The 12975-nt window shown below is 46.5% G+C and overlaps 1 protein-coding gene across 3 annotated transcripts in view; it reads right to left on the bottom strand.

Moving 5' to 3' along the window:
• Positions 1–12975, bottom strand: part of PREX1 (phosphatidylinositol-3,4,5-trisphosphate dependent Rac exchange factor 1) — a 346981-nt gene that overhangs the window by 13042 nt on the left and 320964 nt on the right. For all 3 annotated transcript variants that reach the window (XM_060230830.1, XM_060230833.1, XM_060230832.1), the window contains exons 33-35: positions 6505–6604; positions 3925–4068; positions 2230–2344 (exon numbers count right to left, since the gene is read on the bottom strand). In XM_060230830.1, coding sequence (XP_060086813.1) covers positions 2230–2344; positions 3925–4068; positions 6505–6604 — 359 coding nt within the window. The remainder of the gene's footprint in view (positions 1–2229; positions 2345–3924; positions 4069–6504; positions 6605–12975) is intronic.

The following is a 12975-nucleotide window of genomic DNA, read 5'->3' as shown; positions in this document are numbered from 1 at the left end:
CAACAAACACACACAAACTTTTTTTTTTAAACTAACTATTTAACTATCTAACTATCTACTCTAAGAAAACAACAAACGGGCTATATAGAACGAGTAAAGGCAAAAAACCGATATCTCACCGACCGGGGACACGAAAGGTAAACCTCTCCGCGCAGCGGTCAGAAAGGAACTGGCGGGATCCCCGTGCTGGCACCGGTGAGCATGCGTACTGGGACGCCTGCGCATGCCCACTGGCGCCGAGCGCGGAAAAATCCCGGGCTTTTCAGATACCGATTCGGGGACCGGCGCAGGCGCTCTATCCCATGGGTGTGAAGCACAGAGACCACGAAGAAGATGTATAGGTTCCATCCTTTGCAAGGAATTAGCAAGAGAAGCTCCTCAAAGGAAGGTATAAGATTTCTTCAACTGTGAGCATGTGAATGACATTTCTTGCAGTGCAATCCTACACAGAGTGACTCCAATCTAAACCCACTGAAAGTAATGTCATTCGTTTTGACTCAGTCTGTATTGGCTTGTGGAGTCATACATTTCCATTTGCTTATTACTTTCTGGCTGCATAAGAGGGTTCTTTCTGCTTTATCTGATGACAGAAGAAATCTTTAATTATGAATATATCAGTTTAAAGATACTGATTCAAGAACAACTGGTGGATATTTAATTGCTTTAGATGGTAAGTTCCATGGGGCAGGGACGTTTGTATGCATGCTTTCTGTGAAGTACCCTAATGACCATGCCCTGAATCCAACCACATTCTGAAGACTTAAAAGAGCTCAAGTTTTCTTAAGAGAGGGCTACAGTTTCTGCTGATTTTCCCATCCTTGTGCAAGACCACTATAATGCTGATTCTGATGATTAGTGAACCTCACAGTAGGGTTGTCAGCTCTGAGTAGGGAAATACCTGAAGATTTTTGGGGTGGAGTTTGGATATTGTATAATGCAGGGGTCCCCAACCCCCGGCCTGTTAGCAACCGGTCCGTGAGTTGTATAATTATTTCATTATATATTACAATGTAGTAATAAAGAAGACAATGACACTGGATTTATATCCTGCCCTGCACTCAAAATCTCAGAGTGGCTCACAATCTCCTTTATCTTCCTCCCCCACAACAGACATCCTGTGAGGTGGGTGGGGCTGAGAGAGCTCTCCCAGAAGCTGCCTTTTCAAGGACAACTTTTGCGAGAGCCATGGCTGATCCAAGGCCATTCCAGCAAGCAGCAAGTGGAGGAGTGAGAAATCAAACCCAGTTCTCCCAGATAAGAGTCTGCATACTTAACTACACCAAAATAAAGTGCACAATTGTATCATCCTGAAACCATCACACACACACCAGGTCCGTGGAAAAACTGTCTTCCACAAAACTGGTCCCTGATGCAAAAAAGGTTGGGAACCGCTGGTATAATGCCATAGAGCAGGGCTCTTTTTGTAGCAGGAACTGGAGAGCCAGTTTGGTGTAGTGGTTAAGTGTGCAGACTCTTATCTGGGAGAACCAAGTTTGATCCCCCACTCCTCCACTTGCATCTGCTGGCATGGCCTTGGGTCAGCCATAGCTCTGGCAGGGATTGTCCTTGAAAGGGCAGCTGCTGTGAGAGCCCTCTCAGCCTCACCCACCTCACAGGGTGTCTGTTGTAGGGGGGGGGAGATAAAGGAGACTGTGAGCCGCTGAGACTTTGAGCGGAGGGTAGAATATAAATCTAATGTCGTCTTCTTCTTCTATGCACACACGCCTCTGATGTAGTCAATTGTCCAAGAGCTTACAGGGCTCTTAGTACAGGATCTATTGTAAGTTCCAGAAGGATTGGCTACATTGGGGCGTGTGTGTGTGTGTGTGTGTGTGGCCTAATATGCAAAGGAGTTCCTGCTACAAAAAAACCCCCTGCTATAGAGGGTATAATGCCATAGAGTTCACGCTCCAAAGTACCCATTTTCTCCAGGGAAACTGATCTTGGAGATCAACCGTAATAGTGGAAGATCTCCAGGTGCCTCTTTGGGGGTGGCAGCCCTACTCCCAGTAACAAAGTTTCATTGGACCCACTGAGCTGCAGTGGGGTGTAAAATCAGCAGAAATCACTGCTCCCTTAAGAAAGGTTAAGGTTATTCCTGTTGTTTTTTGACTTGTGTAGTTGTATTCAGGCCACTGCATTAACAACAACAATATTGATAAGAATCCATTTTTATTTTAGGAGAATGCTCACTATCAACAAACAATGTACTTTTCAAGCTTGCCGTACCTGAGCTTGCGATAATACTGCTGCACCTTCCCAAGAGAAGAGGCGTTCATTTGTTGCTGAACTTCTTCCAGAGATGAACCAGCTGGCTGGGATTGGCCTTCCAGGTTTTCAAGGGCTGTAAAGATTTTCATGAAACCTTGTCATGCCTCTATGGTACATTTTCGTATTTTCTCTGGTTTTAGCACAAATATAATTCATTGAGAACAGTGCTTTTTAATAAATCGCTCTCCTCATTATATTCATCCTCAGCCACAGCCTAATGAGAAAGGCAGTCATCGTTGCATTTTGCAGAGAATGCCAAGACTGAGCAAAAAATTGTAACCAGCCACACTCCGCTGACCAAGCATGCACTCTCCATTTTGTTGAGTTACCTGGCCATGCATCTGGCTGCACTAAAATTTAACATCTTCTTTTAAAAATCTGTCCTGAGGACAATTTTGCTTCAGTGCTGACTTTCTATATGCTTGTTAATGCAACAACAAATGAATACAGGCAAATTAATACATGCACCTCCATACGGGGGTCTGGACCAGTTTTGGGGAAGTTACTAACGGTTACTGGAATTATTTTCACACATATTGGATAACTCATGTGAAAGCAGTCGAAGACTCAACCAACCCATGAAAACTGCTGAACGGGCTGCTGAAATCTGGATGTGTCTCAGCCATGTGCAAATCAGGTGATGGGGGTCCAATTTTTTTAAAGCAAAAGAGGCAAATGGATGAAGGGATTAGAATCCTCTATGCGTCCACATAAGAAGAACCCTGCTGGATCAGACCAATGGTCTATCTAGTAAAGCATCCCATCTCACGCAGTAGCCAATCAGTTCCTCCAGATGGCCAACAACAGGGCATAAAGGCCAAGGCATTCCTTTAAGGTTGCCTCCTGGCTCTGGGGTTTAGTACCTCTGAATGTAGAGGTTCCCCTCAATCACCATGGCAAGTAGCTACTGACAGACTTAACCTCCATGAATCTATCTAATCCCTCTTTAAAACTGTTTGTTCCTGGGGCCATCACTACATCCTCTGGAAGTAAATTCCACATTTTAATCACTCTCTGTGTAAAATAGTATTTGCTTTCATTCTTATTTAACCTACTGCCCATCAATGTAATTGGATGCTAGGGACTGTGGAACCTCCCCCGCCACCCCAGGCCCTGGGAGTACCACTAAGGCTCAGAATGCCCCCAGCATGCTTAGCTAAATGCAATTCTGTCTCCAATTTCTTCCCCCTTTGTTTGCCAGCAACAGACATGTTCACAGGTAGATGTTAAGGGTTTTGTTTGTATTCAGCCAAAAAAGTTGTCTACTTCAGGCTCAGCACATGCATGCACTTGTTCATCACTCCACTTGCCTTTTGCTCTAGAAATGGGTTTATTAACTTTATTAACTTTATGAGTCTAACCCTTCATATGTAATCTAAATACCATAAAAAGCTTTATTACGTCTGTCTGTAGGTTTACATATTCTCACAGTTTCTGCACTGCAAGCATGTTTCCTAGTTGGTATTTACTTGTTGTGATCAGGTTTAAGCTTTTAAAAATTTAATTCCCATGGCCTCATTCTTTACTTACCTGTAAAGGGGCCCCTGGAAAGGGATGTTGTTCATCTGTATTATAATTAAAGCCTGGTGTACACTAACTACATTTACAGCTCATGGTTTAAGGAGTGGAATATGGGGGGAATTTCACCTTTACCTTTTGTGAAAAGCACGGCATGCAACTTCAGACTTCCTCCATTTTGAAATCGGGAAGGCAGTTTGGAAAAGTAGTAGCTGTCCAGGTAAAAGATGACCTTTAGAAGCTGCCGATTCCCTTCAACATGATAGAAGACGTGGGTATCTGGGGAAACAAGGATATAGTGTTCCAGTGTTTGAAGGAAACTGGATCGCTGAGGTGGCTGATATGATGAGACTAGAACTGAAACTCTGAAATCTTATCAGGCAACAGAGATCTTTTAACAAAGAACAGGCCCACTGAATTAGACCAAAGGTCTAGATCAGGGGTGTCGAATTCATTTGTTATGAGGGCTGGATCTGACATAAAGGAGACCTTGTCGGACCGGGCCATGGGTATCATAAAATGGAATGCCAGGTAGCGGACATATAAACTTTATACAGGGCATGGACACACAAAGATTTTTTTAAACTTAAAATAAAACATGCTTAAAATATTCGCATGCTTGCAATATTTTGTTTTACAGTCTCTGATAAATGTCACCTCTTGCTATGAATTATTGCATCAAAAACTGCAGACAATGTTTGTGCTGTACCAGTTTTGAATATGTGCTGTTCAGGTGTGCACATCTGTAAGTTGCAAACCTACTTTTGATTCATTGACATTCATTACAGACATCTCATGGTCAATGCTTTGAGCCTAAGACACAGAGGAACATGAAGCAGCTGGTCATTGTGAGCTTTTGTACAGAAGTTGCTTCATGTACCGGTCAAGAACATGTGAAGGCACCATGGCACAGACTGAGGACTATGTGCTTGTCTATAAAACTATAATCTTCCCCAGAAAAATGACTACAACTAAAAAAAAAATACAACTTCTCCCCAAAAAAACTACAAGAACAGCGAGAGAGTCATGTACAGTGGTCAGTGTCAGCCTACTATCTGGGAAGTCTAAATTCAAGACCCCCAATCAAAGGAAAACGTGAAAGAAAAATTAAGGAATATTTGCTGGGCAATCCTGATGTGGAACACACTGTCAGCCTAATGCTGATATTTCTCTTCTAAATAGTTCACATGCTTTCCTATTGAGAAAGACTGGAGGGCATGACTACAGTGAAAAAGAGGAGGGGAACCTAGTGACTCCCATAACAAGCCCAACAAAATACTCTCTCTCTCTGTAGCAAGGCAAAAATCTCATACCTTCACTAAAACGTTGCTAGTCTTAAAAGTACTCTTTGTAGCTCTCCTGATGGTGGGGACAGCACAAAGGAAGCTCTGGCTCTTCCTTTCCTTCCCCTGGGAATGAGGAGGGGGAGGAGCCTCAGCCATTCATTAGAAGGAAGAAAGACTTGTCTCAGTAGCTCTGCAGGATGATAAATTGACCTGGCAAACAATCACCCAGCAGAGCTATAGAGCCAAGCTCCCTCATTGGCTGAGGCTGCTCCTCCCTCCTCTACACTTTGGGAAAAGGGAGGGGGGAGAGGGAAAGGCTGCTTTGCTGCCCAGGCTTATACTGAGAGAAACACAAAATGGCGACCGAAAAAAGCAGGCAAGGGAAAAGAAAGCATAGGACAGCCAGTTGCTGGAGGGCCTAATTGGAGCCCTCTGCAGGGCTGATATGGCCCGCGGGCCGCATGTTTGACACCCTGGTATATTTAAGCTAACATCCTGTTCCTAGAGGCATACATGCAAGGAACTCCATATTTGTTTGTTTCCAGCACCCGATGTTCAGAGTTTACATTTACATTAAGTTTACATTTCATTATCATGGCTAGTAACAACTGATAGATTTACAGAGCTATCCTAACCAGAGTTACACTTTTCTAATTCCACTGGAATCCAGTGGTCTTAAAGAAGGATTTAAAACTGATTATTAAATGTTTATCAGTTCTACTAACTGTAGTCAGTTAAGGGTGGGGTTCTTTAAGAAAAAAAATCCACTATATCCACAAGTGCTGTGTAACAATATCATAAAATAATAAAATTAAGCAAACAACAGAACACAGTCATATTTCAGAATTAACTGCACTCCTGCCAGGTGTTTAGCAAATAAAATGTGGCATGCACAGTTCTAATTAACAATCCACAGAGATTATGGAACCAGAATGCTTCACACAGCAGATGGCTTAGCACATTTCAGGAGTGAATGCAAATTTACAGGAAAATTAGCCACAGAGCTGTAGTAGAAAAAAGCAAGAGTCCAATAGCACCTTAAAGACTAACAAAATTTGTGGCCAGGTATGAACTTTTATGAGTCATTGCTTACTGAAGAAGTATTTGAAGAAGTGAGCAGTGACTCAGGAAAGTTCATACCCTTCCACAAATTTTGTTAAAGATGCTACAGGATTCTTGCTCATTTCTACTGTTACAGACATACTAACATGCAGGGGTGGAATTCTAGCAGGAGCTCCTTTGCAAATTAGGCCACACACCCCTAATGTAGCCAATTCTCTAAGAGCATACAAGGCTCTTTTTTGTAAGCTCTTAGAGGACTGGCTAAAAAAGGGGTGTGTGGCCCAATATGCAAAGGAATTCCTGCTAGAATTCCACCCCTGCTGGCATCTATCTCCACAGAGTAGTAGTAACTAGCAAATGGGCTCACTTGCTACAAAGCACTCGTCCAGTTGCTTGAAGTAAAAAGCAACCTTGTCCAGTTCCAAAAGGGTAGCCTGGATATCCTCCAGCATCGTTCGCTCCTCTTTCTGAGGGAGAAACAAACAGAAGTAGATGGATAGATTGCAAGGAATCACCAGCACATACATCTTCCTCTCCAGCAAGCTGTGTGGAACCAGAAGGGAAATCATAGCATTTTTCTCCAGACCCCTTTGATGAAAACATAACTGAAGGATGTTTTCTGTGATGTGATACTGGTGAAGGCTGTTCTTTGCAGGGCTTGCTGACAGCTACCCAAGACCTTCAAGAAAGGTTCCTTCTCAGCCCTATCTCACACCATCCAAAACCAACTCAAATATCATATAAAAACAAATCATAGGATCTTTTTCTAACGGGACACCCTCTCATTGCCTGCCAGCAACTTGGGCACTGGAGAAAGGAAATAGCAGGAGAACTTAGGAGTGTGTATTTGGATCTATCAAAGAAAAAAATATATCTGAAAAATAGTGTATCAGTATTTTTTGGCATATTCCGGCATCTCAGGATATCTGGGATTTTCCCCGGGGGGGGGGGGGGAATCCCAAAAATTTCTGGATATATTCATGGTAGATCTAAAAATCCTGTCTTTCAGCTATCTGTTGGGCTTCTATTATTATTATTATCATTGGTTTATTTATATTCCTCCCATTCCCCCATTGGGGGCTCAGAGTGGAGTACAGCAAATAGAAATAAAATCATAATAAAACCAATTACAACATTCATCAAAGTGCAGCAAAGTGATTCAGCAAGATGACATGACAGCAAGGTGGTATAGCACAAAATAGTACCGCAATACAGCATCACAGTACAGTAGTGCAGTAGAGCAGCAGAGCAGTAGGGGGGAGGCCAACCGATCGATAAATAGATGCCCGCTGCCTCATCCAAAGATCTGGCTGAACAGCTCTGTTTTGCAGGCCTTACAAAAGGCCAGCAAGCCAGGTAGGGGCCCAGACCTCCATAGGGAGCTGATTCCACCAGGTCGGGGCCAGGACCGAGAAAGTCCTGGCCCTGGTAGAGGCAAGACGGGCATCTCTTGGGCCAGGGACTATCAGAAGATCCTGGGAGGGTGAACAAAGTGACCTCCAGGGCGTATATGAGAGGAGTCGGTCCCATAGGTATGTTGATTCCAGGCTGCGCAAGGTCTTAAAAGTCAAAACTAACACTTTGAAATGGATCCGGTACTCTATAGGCAGCCAGTGCAGGTCACGGAGCGCTTGCCATATGCTCACCCATACAGGTGATGCAGTCAGCAGGAGAGGTGCCGCATTCTGCACCCGCTGCAGTTTCCAGATCAGTTTCAGAGGTAGGCCAGCATAGAGCGAGTTAAAGTAGTCCAGCCTGGAAGTCACCATTGCATGGGTCACTGTAGCCAGGTCTTGGGGGATAGGTATGGTGCTAGCTGCCTGATCTGCCATAGATGGAAAAAGGCAGACCCAGCAGCCACTGTAATCTGGGTCTCCATGGAGAAGGAGGCGTCCAGAATCACCCCAGACTCTTCACCTGTTGGGCCAGTACCAGAACGGCACTGCCCAGGGCTGGGAGCTGGATGCACGAACCACACCCCCCCCTTGACTCAGGTACAGGACCTCCGTCTTAGTTGGATTTAACTTCAGTCGACTCTGCTGTAACCATCCAGCCATGGCTCCTAATGCCTCGGACAGCTGTTCAGGGGCAGAAGACAGTCTGCCATCCATCAACAGATAGAGCTGGATGTCGTCAACATACTGGTGACAGCCCAGTCCAAAACCTCGGGTAATCTGGGCAAGGGGGCACATATAGATGTTAAATAATATGGGCAAGAGAATAGCTCCCTGCGGCACTCCACATATAAGTGGGTGCCACAGGGAAGACTGCTCACCAAGCATCACCCTTTGTCCCCGTCCCCGAAGGAAGGAGGAAAACCATTGCAATCCATTCTACAGCAATCCCTTTAAAGCAAGGGTGTCAAACTCATTTGTTATGAGGGCCAGATCTGACATAAATGAGACCTTGTCATGCCAGGCCATGTGTGTCATAAAATGTAATCCCAGATAGCAGACACATAAACTTTATAAAGACAAAGACAAGGATTTTTTAAAAGCTTAAAACAAAACATGTTTAAACATTAGCACTCATTAGTCTTAATGGTGCTTTCTTTGTATCTCTCCTGTGTGATCCAGGAAACTTGGCAAAGGAAGCTCTGGCTCTTTTCTTCCTTCCCCAGGGGACCAGGAAGGGGAGGAACTATAGCCAGAAGAAGGAAGGCTTGGCTCAATAGCTCTGCTGTGTGATTGAGAGAGCCTGGCAAAGCAAGCTATTCTTCCCTCCACAGCCAATGGAGAAAATAGAGGCTTTGCTCTGTAGCTCCTGGGTGTTTGAGCAAGCCTGGCAAAGCAAGCTGTGATGCAGAAGGAAGCAGATGACAGCCAGTTGTTTGGAGGCCTGAGAGGAGCCCTCCAGGGGCCTGATTTGGCCCCTGGGCCACATGTTTGACACCCCTGCTTTAAAGTCTAAAGGTACTGCAGAAGCCAGTTCAAGGATCAGATGAGTGAACAGGAATGAGGCCCCATGGGAAACCAGTCTGAAGCCCAGCTGAGCTGGAGGGAAGTGGAGCGTTTCTGCTCAGGTTAGTCTTGTGCAGCCTTGCTTAAATGAGGCTGCAAGGGAAGCTAGCCTGAAGCTCAGTTGAGCTGGATGGAAGTGGAGTGTTTTTGCCAGGTCAGCTTTGGGTTCTCCTGCAACTTCATATAAATGAGGCACCAGGGGAAGCCAGCCTGAAGATCAGCTGAGCTGGAAGGAAGCAGAGTGCTCCCGCCTGGGTCAACTTTCAGCTGGTTTCTAATGAAGCCTCATTTAAACGAGGTTGGCACAGAAAACCAGCCCAAAGTTCAACTGAGCTAGAGGGAAGCAGAGTGCTCCCACTCGGGTCAGATTTGGGCTAGCTTGTTGTACAGCCTCGTTTAAACTGTGAAGTTGGGGAGAAAAACCTTGGATGAACTTGAAATCGGATCCAATCCTTCCTGCTCAGCCAATCAGCTTGGATGTTTGATAGGCCTTGCAGGTATAGGACCCCCAGACTCATTAGGTGTTGTTTCACCCACAGGAAGAGAGTTCTGCCTCCCTGTAGAGAGTAATGGCTCTGGTACCACCCTGGCAGCTGACATAAGCTTTTTCCATTGCGTTGGTCCTTACCAGGGGTGGAATTCTAGCAGGAGCTCCTTTACATATTAGGCTACACCCTCCTGATATAGCCAATCCTCCAAGAGCTTACAAAAAAGAGCCTTGGAAGCTCTTAGAGGATTGGCTACATCAGGAGTGTGTGGCTTAATATGCAAAGGAGCTCCTGCTAGAATTCCACCCCTGGTCCTTACCAATACAATACAAAAGATCCCAGATGGCAACCAGCGCTAACCTGATCGCTTGTAATTTCAGCCAGTTGATGCTGTTCTGCATTTCTAAGGAGATCCATCTGCCTTGAGCTACCTGATCGAGGCTCTGTGCTCCCCCTCCCCTTCAGCTGTGTCCACAGACACTATGAGATGAGTGGACCGCAGGAAGGTTACCCCATCTGTCTTTTAATGATCTTGATAACCCAGGCCAGCCTGATCTCATCAGATCTTGGAAGCTGAGCAGGGTCAGCCCTGATTAGTACTTGGATAGGAGATTACCCAAGGAAGCCCATGATCACTGAGCAGAGGCAGGCAACGGCAATCCACCTCTGAAGTCTCTTGCCTTGAAAACCCTACAGGATTGCTATGTCAGCTGTAGCTTGACAGCCCCCCTCCCCCAGCCCCCTTTTGAAAGTTTTAATAGTTGGGTCCTGAGATTCTCATAAGACAAGCAGGCATAGTAGTAGCAGGAGGGAAGAGGAGGAGGAAGAGTTGGTCTTTATACGCTGATTTTATCTACTTTTTATGGGGGCTTAAAGCAGCTTACAATCACCTTCCCTTCCTCTTCCCACAACAGTCACCTTGTGAGGCAGATGGGGCTGAGAAGGTCACCCAGCTGGTTGAAATGTGGAAGAGTGGAGAATCAAACCCGGTTCTCCAGACCAGAGTCTGCTGAGCCTGCTTCGGCGGGGAAGGCGGGATATAAATAAAATGATGATGATGATGCTCTTAACTACTATACAAAACTGGCTTTATAGATATTTTAAATACAGTTTTCAACTGATGGTTTCTAATGAGAGATCTTAAGGGCTTTATATGCTTCGTCCGATCTGAAGGTTTTGTTGGTGTTTTTTAATCTGATGATTATTACTCCAATGGTTTGATGCAATTAGTTGCATTTTTGCTGCCTTTGCTACCATTTATATGGATTTTTTTTTGTAATTGCTTTTACCAGGGGTTGTTTTGTAGAAAAATAGGTGGTGGAGCTCATCCAGGGATTGTTATGCAGCTGCACATACTAATCAATGGGCAAGATGCAAGCAAGATGGCGACGACGAGCGGAGCATAGGCGTTAGGCTCCGACGATTTAAACTCAACCAACATCAAATAAGCCATAGAATACAACAGTAAACACCAGCAGTGAGAATATCGGAACGACTGGAGCGAGTAGAAAGAAGAAACCAACTTACACCGAAGTGGCGGTGGCTTTCTGTCGCGAGTGGAGCGGGTCGAGAGCTGGGGCGTTGCACTGGTCGAGCCGGGCCGACGCAGGCCGGCGCGGAGAAGGGACGCGGCCGCGGGCTGGAGTGCTGACCGAGCCGGGCCAGCGCAGGCCGGCGCGGAGAGGAGACGCGGCCACTGACTGGAGTCATGGTGCGACCCAGGAACACACGGAGCTGTGGGCTGAAGTGCGCGGAGCAGCCGGTGAGAGCGAGAGGCACCGCGCATGGCGGCGAGAAATAGACAACAGCAACAGCAGAAGAGACGAGACGCAGCTCAGCTGGCCCGCTCCAACCAGAGCCAACGGAAGCTGTGGGGACGACGCGACGGCGATCACAGCTGGGGGTGCGAACAAAGCCGACAGCCAGACGCCCGCAACCAGGTGGCCCTGTACAGGGCAAACGGTGAACGGAGATCGGGCGAGCCGAGCATAAGAACCAGACTGCACCCCGAGACAGTGACGGCGGAGCTAGAACCCCTTTTGAGCCAGCTCACTAGGGCTCAATCCGGGCTACTAGGGGGACACAGCGGAAGTTTCAGCTCTCCTGAGCCCCCTAGCTATTGGAGAACATCGGACCTGGGACCTGGGACAACAGATAGACTGTGCCAACAGAAATCCAGTTGGAAGCCGAAAACACCAAAAGCACTAGCACTTTAAGACTGTAAGACCACTTTAAGAATGTAAGATCACTGCCCAGACTAGTAGCTTGACTACCTCATGGGATGTTTATTGCCGGTAATTTAAGAGACTACATTGTTAATTAGTTAATTAATTAGTGATTTATTAATTGTTGGCTTGATCGATTGCATATTTATTATTACTGGCAGATTAAACTGGAGGGTTAATAGGGGGTATATTTAATTATCTATTAATATGCCATAGACGATTAAAGTTTTAGCCACTTAAATTATGGAGATAAGGTGGGGGAAGGTTTAATTTAATTAACTATAGATTAATTAATTAAAGGGCCAGGCAAATTGGAATTGTGAAACAAAGGAGGGTGAGGGTGGTTAAGCTCTGGAGAAGATAACTGGGCAGTAAACAAACTGACACTAGTGAAGGATCAGGTATGGAGCGGATGTCTGGCCTAGGGATCCCAGTGCTCATGGGGAGGGGAAGGTATGACGGTGGGAGCAGACGGAATTATGTGGGAAGGAGGCGGAGACAAGGTAGTGCTCGGCCCTCTTCCGGTCTGCGTCCCATCCCGAGGGTGGCAGGTAGTGGGGCTAAGAGGGAAAGCCAGTCTCCGTCATTGGTGTTATGTAATGCCAGGTCCATAAATAATAAGACCTCAATCCTTAGGGACTACCTGCTTAAGCAGGACATGGACCTGGCTTGCGTGACCGAGACCTGGGTGCGGGATGGAGAGACGGTGGCTCTCTCCCAGATGGCGCCCCCGGGTTACTTGGTCTTTCACCAATCACGGACAACTGGCCGGGGGGGAGGGGTGGCGCTATTCATACGGGAGGGTTACTCCTTCAGGGCTCTCCCGGCCCCAACGATCGAGGGCTTGGAGTGTGCCGGTTTGGCGTGGGAAGTGGGGGAGGGGTTGGCGATCTGGCTGGTGTACCGTCCGCCTAACGCACCAGCCGGCGCCTTACCAGCCCTGATGGAGGCGGTGGCGGGCTGGGCGTTGGAGTTCCCGAGGCTTATGGTCTTGGGCGACTTCAATGTCCATGCAGACGACGCGGCCTCCAATCAGGCGCTGGACCTAGTGTCCTCCATGGCGACACTAGGACTCTCCCAATTTGTTACCACCCCCACGCATCAGGCCGGGCACATGTTAGACCTGATCTTTGCGTCCGGGATCTTGGTGGACGATATCGCAGTA

The sequence above is a fragment of the Heteronotia binoei genome, chromosome 2 (genome assembly GCF_032191835.1).
Source record: "Heteronotia binoei isolate CCM8104 ecotype False Entrance Well chromosome 2, APGP_CSIRO_Hbin_v1, whole genome shotgun sequence".
Classification (NCBI taxonomy): Eukaryota; Metazoa; Chordata; class Lepidosauria; order Squamata; family Gekkonidae; genus Heteronotia; species Heteronotia binoei.
This window is presented reverse-complemented; position numbering and strand designations above follow the sequence as displayed.